Source organism: Pongo pygmaeus, chromosome 16, assembly GCF_028885625.2.
Source record: "Pongo pygmaeus isolate AG05252 chromosome 16, NHGRI_mPonPyg2-v2.0_pri, whole genome shotgun sequence".
Classification (NCBI taxonomy): Eukaryota; Metazoa; Chordata; class Mammalia; order Primates; family Hominidae; genus Pongo; species Pongo pygmaeus.
Window position 1 is genome coordinate 40,653,147 of NC_072389.2, and position 16,355 is coordinate 40,669,501.

The 16,355-nt window shown below is 38.0% G+C and overlaps 1 protein-coding gene and 1 long non-coding RNA gene across 13 annotated transcripts in view; one reads left to right on the forward strand and one right to left on the reverse strand.

The window, feature by feature from the left end:
- DPH6 (diphthamine biosynthesis 6) overlaps nt 1-9,200 on the reverse strand; it is a 445,531-nt gene extending 436,331 nt beyond the window's left edge. For 5 of the 11 annotated variants that reach the window (XR_010123937.1, XR_010123938.1, XM_063652564.1 and 2 more), the window contains exons 1-3: nt 8,864-8,947; nt 5,190-5,284; nt 1,057-1,250 (exon numbers count right to left, since the gene is read on the reverse strand). Coding sequence is in view for 9 of the 11 variants with exons in the window: in XM_063652564.1 (XP_063508634.1) it covers nt 1,057-1,250; nt 5,190-5,284; nt 8,864-8,886 (312 nt within the window). In the remaining 2 variants the exon portion in view is untranslated. Of the gene's footprint in view, nt 1-1,056; nt 1,251-5,189; nt 5,285-5,850; nt 5,893-8,863 lie in introns of those variants that run through there. The other 6 variants (XM_063652563.1, XM_063652565.1, XM_054451051.2 and 3 more) reach the window with 6 other exon arrangements.
- Nucleotides 8,907-16,355, forward strand: part of LOC129014078 (uncharacterized) — a 517,291-nt gene continuing 509,842 nt past the window's right edge. For both annotated transcript variants that reach the window (XR_008494114.2, XR_008494115.2), the window contains exon 1: nt 8,907-9,218. This is a non-coding gene — a long non-coding RNA (uncharacterized LOC129014078). The remainder of the gene's footprint in view (nt 9,219-16,355) is intronic.

Genomic DNA, 16,355 nt, shown 5'->3' on the forward strand with positions numbered 1-16,355 from the left:
GACAGAAGTTCATGAGGTAACTTCTGAAAAAACTGAACTTCTCTGAAGAGTGAGAAAGTGAAATGCAATGTCCCTTTGTAGAGGAAGGGACAGAAATCTTCTTTCCTTCCCCTTGTGAAAAACAGCAAGACATCAAGAATTACTGGCTTGAATTCCCTACTTCATCAAATCTGCCTTATATGAATCGATTGTAACAGACTGAATAAAAATTCATACTTAGAAGAATACTGAACTGTATTCAAATAGTTGGCTATCAATAAAAATGAAAAGATAATTGCTTAATATAAAATCATACTTATTAATTACCATTTATTGAGTATAGTAACTATTAGATATATGAGCCCAAATATACCCTCCTAGAAATTAATGAGTGCAAAATGGCTGCCAAACTCTTACATTCTGTGACTTATGCATTAAATTCATACCTGTTCCAACAGATTTAAGCAAGGCTCAGTCTCTCATTTTCTTTACGTCTACTTGTTACCTTATCAGAAATGTCTTGCTTGACCACCATACGTAGCACCACCTCCACAGCTATGCCCTGCCATCATGTGCTATCTGATTCTGCTTCATTTTTCCTCATAGTACTCTTCACTATCAAGCATGTTATTTATTTGTTTATTGCCTGTCCTCTTCCACTAGAAAGTGAGCTCCATTAGAATAGGCCTTTAACGTATGTGTCTGCTGCTCTATCCCCAGTGTCTAGCACTATATGCCAGGCATATAGTAGGCATTCAAAAAATATTTGTTAATAAAGCGATTAAATGGCCATCAGCTCTAATCTTTCTTTTCCTTAGGAATAGAAAACTTATTTTAATATCATTTGATAATCCTGGATGCCAAACTATACAAAACATCTTATTTTTAAATATCACTTAATATAAAGGCATACTAATCATTTGCAGTTTTTTTCTAACCAAAAAAAGACAAAACATCCTTTTAAAGAATAGTTGGGCTACTAACAATTGCAAATTACGGATTACTAAATAATTTGGCAAATGTAATTTGTTAAATTACACACTAAATCCAATATACTTAATTGGTTACTCCGCATACCTTAACAAGTTTCAAAAGCTCATAGAGATCTTCAACCTCATCACCTTCACATTTGGTGTACACTTGTCTTGTATCCAAGCTCCTTCCTCTTATGGTTCGGCGATAGAGGGGAAGAGCCATTGCTTCTGCATACAAGTCAATGGCATGGTGCCCCACTGTCTGATACATGTAGCTATCCAGTTCATCAGACCCCACTGCAACAATTAAAATGGAAATAATTAGCAAAACAGAGTGAATAAGAAAGTGGATTTGAAAGCCCATCCAGGTTTTACTGCTTGAATAGTCGACACAGAACTTGAAAGCTGGCTATACTACATTTCCCTGCATTTATGTAGTAAAATAAAAACATAAGAATTGCACATTTGTCTGCAGTTGCATCTAGTTCATGTCACCCCTAATCATCCCTACTACTAATTACAAATACAAATGTATTAATACATAAATTTGTTGTACCATATATGGCAAACATTTAAAGAGAAGAGTAATGTATCCAGTAAATTTTGATTATTCAGTTAAATATTTTTATTACATAAATGTTTTTACAAATCATTCAAGGTTATTCATGAAGTCATCTAGACTTGTAGAAAAAACCTTTCTTAATTAAAGATCTACCTAGTTAATAAGAGACAAATATTGGTAAGAAAAATTTCAGATCGTTTTGGTATATTTTATATTCAGATATTCAGTACCTTATAATAAAACATGTAAATAGATAAAAATTCAACATTGTTAGAGCATTAGAGCAGTTACACATGTGCATAGAAACATGATATCTTAAGCTAATCAATAATATAATCAGTGGTTGTCACAAGATTCCACAAATATCAATATGGGTAAAATATTCAAAACAGATGAGTCACATCAGAGCTTTGGGTGATATAAATGAACTTAGAAATATACTGGAATAGACCTTTTGATCTCGTAAACTTACTTTTTAGAAAAAGAATCATGAATATATACAAAGATTATTTGCAAAGATACTTATCACATTATTTATAATGGAATAGAAATTATAGTATATTCATATAATAAAGTACCATGCAGCCATTAATATAATGTTGAAGAACATTTTCTAAAGTATGTTCTGTGGAATACAAATCCCATAAGACATTAATAGGTATGGGATGATAAAAAGATTTAAGGTTAAAGAAGTTTATAAAACACGGGGATAAAAAGTGTTAAATGGATGTCTGTGGTGTAATCTTCCTAAGCTAATATGCTTTCAGGTACTCCAATAAGAGCAGAGAATATGAACTATCTCTCAAATTTATCTACCCACAGAACACTTAAATTTAATGGGGGTATTTGCGTTCTAAAGACATATGGGAAATGCTATTGTAGAATAATATTTAATGACATGGAAAATGTTCACAAAATGCTATTAAAAAAATTACAAAACAGTTATTTTGATATATACCTATGTGTGTATGTATGAATATAAGCCAAACAGGTCCAGGCTTTCCATTAAATGTGAAAACTTCCTATCAAAGGGAATGAAAAGTGATAATGCAAGGGCCCCTTCAACAATCAAAATCATCAAAATGTGCTACCCCATTTTGGCTCACAGGTTTCTGAACTCACATATTATTAGATTGGCTTCCTTCAGAATATTACTCACATTGTTATTATAAATGTTTCCACTCCTGGTCCCAGTAGGAAGTAAAGAACATAGCCAAAGTTACCTAAAAACCTTTCGGCCTTCTCTCGTCTCAAAATTAGACTGGATCTTTAAATATATTCATTTTAAAGGATATTGATACAATCAAACCAATTTATTCAAAGAAATTTGGGCTTCTTGGCAAGAAACATTCTGATGTTAGCATAATAAGTAAAACATTTCACTGGCTTCAAAAACCTAGAAGATAATTTTCTTTAAGGCTCCATTTAGTCCCAACCACATTGTAACTTTGATTAATGGAAGCTACAGAGCAACAATAGTGTGAGATCAAATAAAACCAAAGGCTCCCCTGTTGCCTGAAGCAACTCATTTAGCATGCCACAAAAGTTCCTACTACAAATCTAAAGAGATGGTTTTGTGAATTTTATGACAAGTTAGCATTATCCCCATTGATGGGAATAAATTCCTTTTCAGACCACCCATTGAAAATCCATAACTTTGCTGGACATTGGAGTCATCTCTACCAGTCACTCCTCACTAAGGTTTCTCTCATAACACTCGTAGGAAAATAAGTCATTCAGCCAATTGTTCAATAATTCCCAATGTCCTGCTGATTTTCATCAAGATTAGCTAAACCATCTCCATCTACCAACTCACAGCCATCTGTTTTCTTCTACAACAATTACTATTGTTTCAACTGCCTTTTCCAGGCTTTTTACTTCAGAATATTCTAATTCTATTTACTATTAAATTTTTTCTCACTAACGATATTCTAAATAAGTGTCTCTATTCTACTGAGAGGTATAATTTAAAAATATACTTTGCTTGTCATTTTACCACCTTGCTGGTGAACCATGAACACAAGGAAGATTACATATTAATGGTTCTGTACTAGGTAAGTAAAATAATTCATGTGAAAGCTGAAAACAAGATAGAAACTCCTGTGATGAAATTATAATATACCATGTATGTATTATATACTATACAAACATCTGCTTTTTAACTTCACAAGATAGCTTGAAAGTCCCAGTTGCCTCCCCCTGGCCACAAGGGATAAGGGAGTTTCTTTCCTTTGGTAAACCTAGCAGGAGATTCTGCTTCTTCTTTTATAACACAGAAGTTAGAGTGCAGTTCCTACTCATCCTCAAAGAATTTTCTCTTTCTTAAAGTTGGAACTTTTTCAAAAAACATCACTTCTAAAAAACCATCTGTTACTCATCAATTGCAGCACAAAATCCAAACATGTGCATTTACCTCTGACTCTCTGTGGGACCTTTCCATTTCTTCCTATAAAATATTTCTAATCTCTATCTTTCCACACGACTTCCAGCATTACTTACATCTTAATCACAGAAGGAAAGAAGATTCAAATATCTGACTGAAATAACTGTTCACTATTCCAGGGCTAATCCAAATTAGTTCATTATACACCTGTCCACCTATCAACTCTGCGTGAACTCCTACCAGAGGCATAGAGCCGGCCCAAGTGATGAGGAGCAATAAAAGGAAGATAGAAGATATGATCTCTCTTCTCAAGAAGCTTATAATCAATCTAATTAGAGATATAAAACAAGTATTTAGCTAGATTCCAATTCAGCTAAATTTACAGAATGCCTACTTCATGACAGGAATTACGACCGATGTTCTCACATATACTACTCATTTAATTAATCTTAAAATAACAGTGCAAAAACATGGAACCTGGAAAGAAGTAAAAGAGAGAATAAAAAGATCTTACTAGAAGAGTCCTGTGAGAAGCAGTAATACAAAAGTCACACAAGTGCTAATCTTTTCTCCCTCTTACATTTTAGCAGTTAATATCTGTAGTTTCATAGGTATAACACAAAAGCATTAAAAAGCAAATTGGTGAATATATTTCTTTTTTCAAAAGCTATAATTGGGGATATTTCATTGGAGAAAAAAATGAAAAAAGTAGCCAATATGAGGTCTGTGAATTACATGTGGATGCCCTTGTTACTACAGACAAATGAAAAGTGGGAATGCATTGCTTTATGCTTATCTCAAGTCTCACATTTCTGGCTTACATCTAAAATAGGTAAACTGTATCCTTTTAATAATAAAATTAACATATCATTTATCAATATGTGTCTTACTTCTCAAGCTCCTTGAGGCATGAGACTATATCTTATCTACCTCTATGCTGCCTACAGTACTTGGAAATGTGGTGGGGTAAAATGGTAGTGTACTTTGAAGTAAGAAGGTTCAAGTCTTAACTCTGCAAGTTTGTGCTAGTTTACTTCAGACAAACTCTAAGCTTCAGGATCCCTGTCTATTAAGATTAATAATGCATCTCTATAGAAGCTGGTTATGAGAATTAAAAAATAAGTAAGTGAAAACACTTAATGCTAAGTTCTAGGTGGAACCTAGCATCTAATGGGTGCTTAATATATATTGGTTCTTTTTTTTCGTCTTTGTACGGTATACCTGTACAATGTAATTATGAAGTTGGAATTTCATTCATTTAGGCAACTTCCCAATAAAGGCATGTACTTACCTTGGTTTTCAGCTGGTCTTAGATTTGCTAAAGCAACGATCTGATGCCCAGCAGCAATGCACTGCATCATATTATAGCAGCTGTCCTTCCCACCACTAAACAATAAATCAACAGAGAGACAAATATCATGCTACTGACCATTATTCAACATAAAATCACTAGATATCAAAACAGAGCACATTATTTACTTGACTTTTCAGAATATATTACAATGCAAAAAAAAACATTAATTTCTAAATCATAAACAAACTGAGCAACCGAATCTGAATGTCTAGGGCTGCTACTCACAGGAGCTTAAGAAACTATATATATATATACGAATATTCTAAACAAAATATGGTAAATTTTTGCTTTGTGATAGCAAATATATTTGAAGTGCTTTGCAAATAGAAAATGATTTCAATTTACATCCCAGCTAAACATTTATTATATAATTATATATGAAATATATATATTCTACCTAAGGAATATATATAATAATATATATTATTCCACTTAAGGAATATATGTATAAAATAATTTCATAGAAATTATTGAAAAAGTAAAAAAAAAAACTATTCTCTATGAGAAAGTAAAAAAAAAACAAATTCTGCTCCACCATAAGAAATCTAACAAATGGCTACCATCAGCAATTAAAGGATCAAATTAAAGATTTGAGTACCTAGCTGATGACAAAGTTTGACACACTTGGTGGGTTCAAATTCTGCAGAGATAAAAAACAAGATGCTGACTTACACTGATGATGTGAAACATCAGCACTATCAGTACTTCAGCCATCACCACACATACATACATACATATATTATACACACACACACACACACACACACATATATATATATATATATATATATATATATATATGATGGCAGCAGAAGTAGGCTTGGGCTATAAATCTAGTAACATATTGAAAGGAACTTCTAAATTCTGGTTCTAAATCTACCTAAGGCAGACGCATATCACTTAGCAAAGACGAGCAGTAGCTCATCTATAATATGGCTGAATGGCAATCTATATGCTATTGTGGTTTAATATTCTTCTAATTCCCACTATCATTTATCATTGTCCCTCTCCCTTTTACATTTCTTTTTCCTCCTGTTTCCCTTCTTTCCAATATTTGCTTAAGGCCTGCAAATCCCCAGGCAATGTTTAGACCTCTTCATAGCTCAAGAAACTGAGGACCTCAGAAACTGGCCTTGTTGCCTTTTATCTGTTTTCAACATTTTCTGCCTCTTCCACCCTCCCATCAATAACAACTCTCATTCCAAAATCTCTCAAATGGAAGGAGAGTGCAAGGGCCAAAGTGAAGTTTTAAAAAGTCCATTCTTCCTCTCTTCAGGTTCGGTATCCCCATAAGCAGGTCTTTCACAACTTACCATATCAAACCTTACTGCTCTGATTCCCCAGGATAAAAATATATGACTAATTGTTTCAGATATTAAAGACTGAAGGGTGTGCATCCAGAATCAGAACTGAGTCTGACAATTTATTTTGAAATATGCCAACATTTCAAATATGGTTTTAAGTAGTATTTACCAAACTGTGTTCTGTGGAACACTGGTGTCCAACAAAATACTAACCAATTACTCTAACAAAAGGTTTTGAATATCAGACAAGCTTGGGAAATGCAGAGTACCTTACTGTCCTCTTAGAACTCCATTAAGTACACATGTATGTTAGGTGAGAGGTCTCACAGCTCTATTTTGGTTTCCAACTCTGGGATACTAAGCTAAGTTATTCAATGTGCTTGGGTTTGCATACTTCATTGCAAATTAATGAATGGTCTGCCTGGATAATCCTCAAAATAACATTCAACTATAAAATTCAAAGACTCATTTATTTATTAGAAAAATAATGTTCTATGAGAGCATATGGACACAGGGAGGGGAACATCACACACCGGGGCCTGTGGGGGTTTGGGGGTTAGGGGAGGGATAACATTAGGAGAAATACCTAACGTAGGTGACGGGTTGATGGGTGCAGCAAACCACCGTGGCACGTGTATACCTATGTAATAAAAACTGCACATTCTGCACATGTAACCCAGAACTTAAAGTATAATAATAAAAAAAAAAATTTAAAAAAGGAAAATAGTGTTCTTAGATATGTAAGAATCCCAGTTTCACTTATTCACTTATAATACATAGTTATATATAATGCATATATATAGAATACATAGGCATCTGTATCATAAGCATACAGGTAAATGCTTATGTATTCATACTTACAGCATATGTCCTTACAGCTCTTACACTTTAGCAAGAATTTTCCAACATTGCTTTTTTAGCAAAATTTTTTTATTATAAAGCAACATATGCACATTACAGGTTATTTAGTGTAACTGACTCTACTAATCTTCTCTCCTCCCCTCCAATACTTCTAAGTCTTTGTTTGTTGTGCTTTACTTTAATCGTTAAACTTTTGGCAAGCGATGTAAATTTGAATTATTCACTTCCTGGGGTACTTTTAATTCTTAAAATAAGACACAATGGTTAAAGCTTCATCATTCATGTTACAGAGGACATTTACTGAACAACAATAATTATTGTGACATTATGGTCTAGTCTCCTAAAAATGACATTGAAGGAAAGGGAACTGGAATATTCCAGACACTACAGTAGGTTTGAAATGTCATATCAAGTCCTTAATAGGTCAATACTTACAGCCAGTATCAATTACCTAAGGGACTTAACGAAAACGTTTATGAAATCTTCAATTGGATTACAAAAGCAAACACATCGTTGCACTGTATCTAAGACACTCTACAGGGCAAAATCTCATGAAACAAGTATTTAAGTAGTCTAACTTTTTAATGTTGCTAGTGTGTTCCCTTCTGCCTCAGTTTATAGATGAGTATGGAAATATTTAAGCAGGTTTGTTTTTGGTTTGTCAGTCATAGGACTTATTTAGACACTTAAATTTATGATTTGGTTACTACAGACATCAAACTCCTTTTGGAATACGGAGTATATGGTAAGGTCACTCTAAAGAAATGATGAGAGTCCGAAGCAACAGCAACCGGATCTAGCATAAGACTAGTACAATTCGGTCTCTACCACGAAGAGAGATCTCTGTACTTGAGTGCCCAAAGGCAGAAACACACACATGCCATAAGCAATCCACATCTGTAAAGATGAGGGAAGGGTGGACTTCTTGTGAGGGGCGGAACCAGTTACAACTAGGGAGGAAGCCAGGCTACGGAGGACCCAGCTGACTACAGAAGAGGACGAAGAAAGCGAGGGGGAAAGGGCGAGGAATGTTATTAACTGAGTTGGTGGAATAAGGTAGTGGCTCCAAACTTCACGGCTCATTAGAGCTTGAAAAAAAAAAATCAGACACCGGCCCGCACAGAAGTAATTAAACCAATCCCTCTGGCGGTGGGGCCCAGGCGTCGGTATTTTTTAAAAATTTCCCAGTTGAATCCAATGGGAATCCAAGTTTGAGGGCTGGAAGACCAGAGAGCGACAGACAGGCAGGAGGCGCGCCAGCCAGGGACCAAGGCACATGCGGGCCGGCAATAGCGAAGGCTCCGCCTCTTCCTGTGGCTTGGAGGAGCCGCGGAACCCCCAACGCGCGGCTCAGACAAGAGACACCCACTCTTTCGGGGCTAGAGGCGGCTGGAAGGGACGAGAGCCTGGCCTGGGAGGAGGGAGGCGGCTCCAGGACCGCATTACCTGATCAGAGCCGCGACCCTCATGCTGGGCGCAGTGCGCGTGCGTGCGGCGGAGGCGGGCGGGAGCCAGGAGGTCGCGCCGCAGCTCGCGTGACGCACCGCGGGGCCTCGCCCGGGTGTTCGCTCCGCCGCCTGTCCGCGGATCCGCGCTGCGAGCCCCGCGGCTGCCTGCGGGACACCTGAGCGCGGAGGGTGCGGCACGTTGGCACCTTGATCCTGTGGCAGGGACATCTCGGCCCAGGAAAGAATGAGGTTTAGGCACGGCCTAACCACCTAAGTGAGGGCACTGAAGCTGCCGGGGGAAGGGCAAGGTCCGCGTTGCAGAGCCCAAGCCCAGTGGCGCAGGATTTGTTTTGGTAAGAGGGGATTTAGCGTCCCAATTGCTGCAAATTGACACAGTTGCGGACGTGCAAGCGCAGAAGAAATTTGTCCTTCCTCACCCGTCTCCCACAGAAACAACTGTACACTTTTGCTTTTTAACTTATATCTCCTCTGTCCTCCAAACCTGTGCGTCCAGATGTGAAACTGAGATCCCCAGGGGCTGTGGTAATTTTTAAATCTGGGGCTAGCCCCCCCACCTCTAGGCCCTCCATGGTTTTTGCTCTTGGTCAAGCTTGTGTATTTGACAAGGCCAGGCCAGGCTCTTCACCAAAGAGCAATGGCCTTGCAGAAAGAAAATCTAGCTTCTAAGTTTATTTGCCAAGTATGTATTGAGTGCCTTTCCTGTACCAGGCACTGTTTTAGACTCTAGATACAACCGTAAATAAAACAAAAACCCGGCATTCCGGGCATAGAGCTTAAATGGGGATGGAGAGAACAGTCAATACGTATCTTAAAGGTAAATAGTATGTTGAAGAATGAGAAGTGCTATTAGAAAGGGGCGGGGTGGGGTGGGGGAGAGTCAGGAGAGAGGTGGAGAGGCAAATTGCAGAATTAAACAGTGTCTATGTAGGCCTTATTGGTAAGATGAGAGTTAGCCAACTTAAATAAGGAGAATTAGCTGTGAATATGATTGGGGTGTGCTCCAGACAAGAAAAAAAATCGAAGTCTCTAGGTGCGTTGTGTGTTTGTGGAAGATTAAGGCAGATCAATGTTGCTGGAGCAGATTGAGCAAAGCAGAGATTAGTGGATAGCAGGTTAAGGTGATGGAGGGGAAGGATTATATAGGGTCTTGTAGGTAATTGCAGACTTTTGAAGGGTGTGACTTAAAATTTTAAAAGGATTGCAGTGTTGAGAATACACCTATTAGGAAGCTGTTACAGTGTTCCAGTAGAGAGATGGCAGAGCCTAGAATCAGCATGGTGAATTTGGTGAGAAGAGGATTCCAGCTCTATTTTGAAGATAGAGCCAATAGAATCAAATTAGATATGGGATATAAGAGAAAGAAAGTCATGAAGGATGATGCCAAAGGCATGAATTAAGTAAGTTAATGCATGTAGGGAACTTAAAATTATGCCAGGTACATAGTAAGCATTCAATTTTATTTTGACGTTCTCAACTCTAATAGTAGGGGTGACCAGAGCAGTGACAGTCTACGTATCAGTTTTAGCATCTAGAATCATACAGCTTTAAGATTTTGCAGTTATGAATATTTACCAAATGAGTCAAGTATTTAAGAAGTTTGCAGTCTAGTTGGAGGAGATAAATACGTGAAACACACTTAAAATGATACAGCTCCAATGAGTGGAAGAACCACCAGGGCTCTCGTCTCACGCCGAATTGGGTAAAATGACACAGACACACATGGAGTGGTTTTAAGGAGTGGAGAATTTAATAGGCAAGAAAGAAGGGCGAAGAAAGGAAGAAGCTCCCCTGTAGAGACACATGGAGGTGGGCTTCAAAGCCTAGAGAGGAAACCCCCAGTGCCAGGGTTAACAGGCAGTTATATGAGGAGGCTGGAAGAGGCGGTGTCTGATTTGCATAGGGCTCAGGGGATTGGTTTGACCAGGCATGTCGTTCACATAGCCCACGAAAAACCTGGCTCTCCCACCCTAGCCTTTTAATATGCAAATGCAGGTCGCCTTGATGTTCTACACATGTGGCGATATGTGGGGGTGGCCATGTTGCCAGGCACATATAGGGGCAAGGGCAAGAGGACAGCGGTGGCTATTGCCATGTTTGTGTGGACCCAGTTTCTAATGGCCTGCATTTACATATCAAAGGTTGCCAGGCGGGATCTAAGAGCAGGGGCTTTCCTGCTAGACAAGAAACATTTCTGGAGCTGCTTTAAAAGAGACAAAAACTTTCCAAGGACCCCTTTTCCTCTCTATCTGCCTAAAATCATTTTTTTAATAAATCCTATAACAGTAATCCAAAAGAACATATTTTGAAAGTAACAAGTTATGTAATATGTATGGCAAGAGTCCCATGAGTCAAACTCACAGGGTAATGGCTGGAATGAGGATGGGACTTGAAAGATGAGCAGAATTGAACAGGAATGGGCGGAACTTCCAAACAAAGACAGCAAGGCAAGAATGAGCGTGGTGTGTTGAACAACAGTGGGTAGACTAGCTTGACTAGTTTGGAAGGTATATGGGAAAGAAGAAAAAATAAGTTGAATAAATAGGATGAGGCCAGTTTATCCAGGGTCATGGAAAACCAAAATGAGGAATTTCAAAATAAGGCAGGTTACTGTGGCTACTTGACATCATTTTTCAGGAGAGTGTGTGAAATAGCAGTAATGAACATGATGAGTGATTTTGATAGGCCCTCCCAAAGATGCCAATGGATTATCTTTTCCACCAAGGGATATCTTTTCCTTGCCACTTCCCAAGAGGGATAAAGAGAGAAGATTCTGAGGCTACCTTCCTAAAACTACATCTTTAGGATTATATTTTTGTTTCTCTCTGTGCTCTGTAGGCTTCATTTTAAGACATCCTCAACAAACAGGTTTATTACAGTGTGTATATCCTGGCATTAAACTGTATGTTAGGGAATATGTTGAGGCCGTTCTCCAAGGTCACCCAGTTTTTAGCTTGATGGTGTTGCTTTCCCCTCTCGATTCTTCCTAGCACCTGTAGTATCTCTCCTCCAGGTCCTTTTTCCCCCTTGAACAAAGTTTCTCTCAGCACCTATTCCCTCCTTTTAAAACTTTCTACCAGAATTCTTTAAATTAATGAATGTTTCTGGTTGCCTAATGTAATACTGCAACATGTGTTTTCTTAAAAATTTTTATATTTCCTCACATTAGTGCCTTTGTCTCAGCATTACCATACAAGGCTCTGTGCTTGAATGTCCTATCAAGGCCACCATGAAAATGGTAGGTTCAATTCATTCTGGTTCAATAGACATATTGGTATTTCTGAAATTCATATATGTCAGATTGGTCTTGACCCAGCCATCAAAGTTATTCTTAGATTCATGCATGTTTTTGAAGTTCTTTTTTTCATAGCTAACTGAACAAAACCAGATCAATTATTGACCCCTGAAAAACTTGTTAAAAACTAGAGATTAGACCATGCTCTAACTTTACCCATTGAGAATCTTTCTTAATTCATTGTCGTCACCTTTGTGGGTGTCATTTTCTTTTGCCGAAATTTAAAAGCAACACCCAGTTTGTCAGTTACAGGTTTCTGAGAAGCAGATGCCAAGATGGGATTACATGTGCAGGAGATAAGAGAAAATGCCTGTGAAGGACAAAGGCAGACCAGCAAGAGAAGGCAGGGAGACTCCAATTAGAATGCAGGGGGGTCGAAATCTGAAAAAGCAGAATGGGAAGGAAGAATAGGTTGAAAGAACCTGTTTGTAATGTCATTCTGAGAGAGCCAGGTCAATGGGGAGTCCTAAGCCAAAGTTGTTCATTAGAGGAATTCTAAATTGGTCAGGAATTGCCCAGTTCTAGTATCTCTGCTGTGCTCAGTAACTGTCTGAGAGCAGTGCAGGAAAAACTTAGTCCAGTGCAAACTCAGTGGTGAATCCAAAAGTGCAGTAGGTGGAGACTGTAAATCAGTTCATAATAACATTCATGGTGTCGCTTCATGATTTCTGTAAACCTCTCTAGGATAAACTTAGGAAAGGGAAGTTAATAGGACAAACTATCATCGCAGGTGGTCTGGGGCCACACTAGTACTTACCCTGTCCTACACTATCCACTCTATATTCCCGTCACTCTGGGCCCTCACTTCAGCAGATCTTGTTGACTTACTTGGTGGCATGACCTAAACATTCACTCCTAAGTGGTCTTGGGCTTTTGTCATCATACTCTTCTCAGTCCATGACTGCAGTTTGTGTCCATTCACAGTTAGAATTAGGTAACGGCATATCAAGAGGCACCCAAGTGGATCATCTGAGTTCCACATGTGTATTTCTCCCTGTTCCCAAGGTGTAAAGGTGGCCCCACCTCCTCATACTAATCAATTATCCTTGCTTGCTGGCCGCTGGCTGCAAAGAGCCCAAAGTGTCATACTATACATAGCTTATAGTTCAATGGATTCCCGCTCTACTCCTTTGCAAGAGAGAAAACCTGTAATTTTACTCAACCCAGAGTTGGGGAAGGTGAAGCGCAGAGTTCTCCAGTGGGTTATTAGGAGTGATTGTAAATAAAGCCATTTGTGATTTCATCATTTGGTTCCTAGATCCATGTATTTGTTCTACTAGAGACACAGTGCCATGTAGAAATCTCTGATTAGTGCCTATACTAAATATTGAGAGATGTCATGCCATCCTTGCAGATTATTGTCTCTGAGCTGCTGATTTCGCTGTGACTTAAGTAGGCTTTTCCTGTACTCTATGAGGCCAACTTCACCTAAATAGTGCAGTATATGATAAAACAATTAGACCTCATGGACATGGCCTACTCCTGTACCTCCTTTTCTATAAAGTAAGTTTTCTTGTGGATGCTCTGCTAGGTGGGATTCTGTGACTAGAGAGGCATTCTGCTAGTGATGCCAGCTAAATCTTTGCAGATAGGAAAGGCCAAGTTCTAGTACCTGCTCAATCAAAGCCTGGAAGCAGCCAGGGGAAGCGTGGCTTGTCACGAACTCCACAGTGGATCCAAAGGTGTGGCAGCTGAAGGCTGTCAGTCAGCTGTGCTCTCCACAGCAGGTGCTTTTGAGGAGAGATCTGAGTGGAACACTTGTAAGGCTGCCAGAGCAAGACAGTGACTCTCACAAAATCATATGAGGAGCGGGAACATTTGAAGTGCCCTGCTGGAGTGAGAAATGTAGAATAAAGAGTTAATTCAAACTTAGAATAGTACTTGAAGGAGAACCTACCTAAATTTGTGAAAGTCTAAATTATAAACAATACTGTTTTTAAGGAAATGCCTTAATTTACTTCCAAACAAATATTCTAATCTTGAGCATACTAACATACTGATATTGAATCCTGGCTAAGTGTTTTTACTATACGTTAATAGAGGAAACATTTTTAACTAGTAGTATTTATTTGCCTACATGTAATTTGCTCAGATTTTAAGGACAGTTCGTTTACCAAGACCCCTACATTCATAATTTTCCACATGGATAGTGCAAAGGCAACTTCAGCCCAGTAAATGTCAATAAATTAAAAGACTTTTTTCTTTTGATTAGTGCAGTCTAAAGTAATTCTTTTTGCAATATATTAAAATGACTTACTCAAGATTCACTTTTCAAAGGCATTGTGAGCTTACTTCCTACAATCTGAGACTGTTACATATGAGTGACTATGGATTAGCTTGTAAGGCCAGCAAAATAGGTGAACAGAAAATCAGCCTCAAAAAACCTCCGTCCTTTGCCAGTTTACTTAAGGAAAACTCTCCATAGCCAAATACTGTTGCTGGTAATAAAAGTTGCAAGCTGTCACTGAATTCTGCTTTCTTGGCAGCACATCTTGATATACTGATTGATAAAGACTCAGATAATCAAATCAAGAATGCTACAGGTGGTTACTCCTCAGAAACCTTGAAAGGATTTAAATTCATTCTGCTTAAAGTCTTGCCATACAGGAAGCCATCAGAAGTTGCCTAGTAAGGATTTAAGAAAAAAGGAATTAAGTGATTATTTGGATCATAAATTTTAGGACATCGGGATATGAGTATCTGATGTATTTATATTAATAATTACAGCTTACCATGGGCCAGTCACTCATTTAAATGCCACAGCAAATTTATGAAGTAGGATATATTGTTATCCTCATTTGCACATGAGGAAACTGTGCACAAAGACATTAAATGGGCTGCCAGAAATCCTAAAGCTAGTAAGTGCCAGTACCAGTATTCAAACCTAGGCAGTCTGGCTCTTAACCGCTATACTATATCTTCCATTGAAATGGACAGCTGGTTATGTTGACTAAATATCCTAAGATATGTTTGGAAGGGAATTACCATCACTGACCTCTTGAATCTCCTTTTTCTGTACTTCCAAGCTGATCAACTGTTTTTTTCTGAAAGACTCAAATTGTTGTGTTGTATTACATGAATTGATATATGGGGTAATTGCTAAACATAGACCTGAGAGTCATTCTATCTCTTTTAGAAATCTTTTTCTTTATTCCATAATGGATAGTGACAAATTCAAAAGCTTTAGGAAGTAGGCAGATAGCATAAGTGAGAGAGATGGCTTCGTATAAGACAATTTGAAATGGCGAGAACTGTGGCAAACCACTACTCACTCGTCACTTGGCTCCAGCTGCTCTGTGCAAATGTGGATCCAATGTTATCAGATATTTTAAGGCCAGGAATGGTGGCTTATGCCTATAATCCCAGCACTTTGGGAGGCCAAGGTGGGAGGATTGCTTGAGCCTAGGAGTTTGAGACCAGCCTGGGCAACACAGTGAGACCCTGTCTCTACCAAAAAAAAAAAAAAAATTAGCCACATGTGGTGGCATGTGCCTGTAGTTCCAGCTGCTTGGGAGGGTGAAGTGGGAAGATTGCTTGAGTTTGGGAGGTCAAGGCTGCAGTGAGCTATGGTTGTGCCATAGCACTCCAGCCTGGGTGACAAAGCAAGACTCTGTCTCAAAAAAAAAAAAAAAAAAGATATTTGAAACTTTAAGGGTAAGTTATTACCTCTGCAAATAGCTCATTTCTTCATCGTCTGTTTTCCTCTATTCAGTTTCAGAGAGAGAACACAGTCTTGACTTTATTTTCAAGTTCTGTGAATCCATTATGTTTAGAGCTTTTACCTCTTTACAGTCTCCATGTATATATTCAATAATGTAAAATATGTTAACAGTTCATTGTTTGGGCTGTGTCCTTTTTACAGACAATTGACTATATAAAAGGCTGAAGGGTTATTCCTGTATATCCCTAGTACTACAAAGTACATTTTGGAGTCAGACAAATCTGAGTTTGAATTCTGTTTCTGAGACATTAACTTGTAATTTCAGCAAGATGTTTTTTTCTTCATCTGTACAATAGGGTTACTTATACCTCCTAATTAGATGAGGATTAAATATATATAAATACACTGATCATAGCAGCTGTCATATGCAAATTCTGAAGCAAAGAAAAAATTAAAAAACAATGAGTTATTATTAATAAGTCATAAAGGAAATAAAGGAAAGATTATATGGAATCG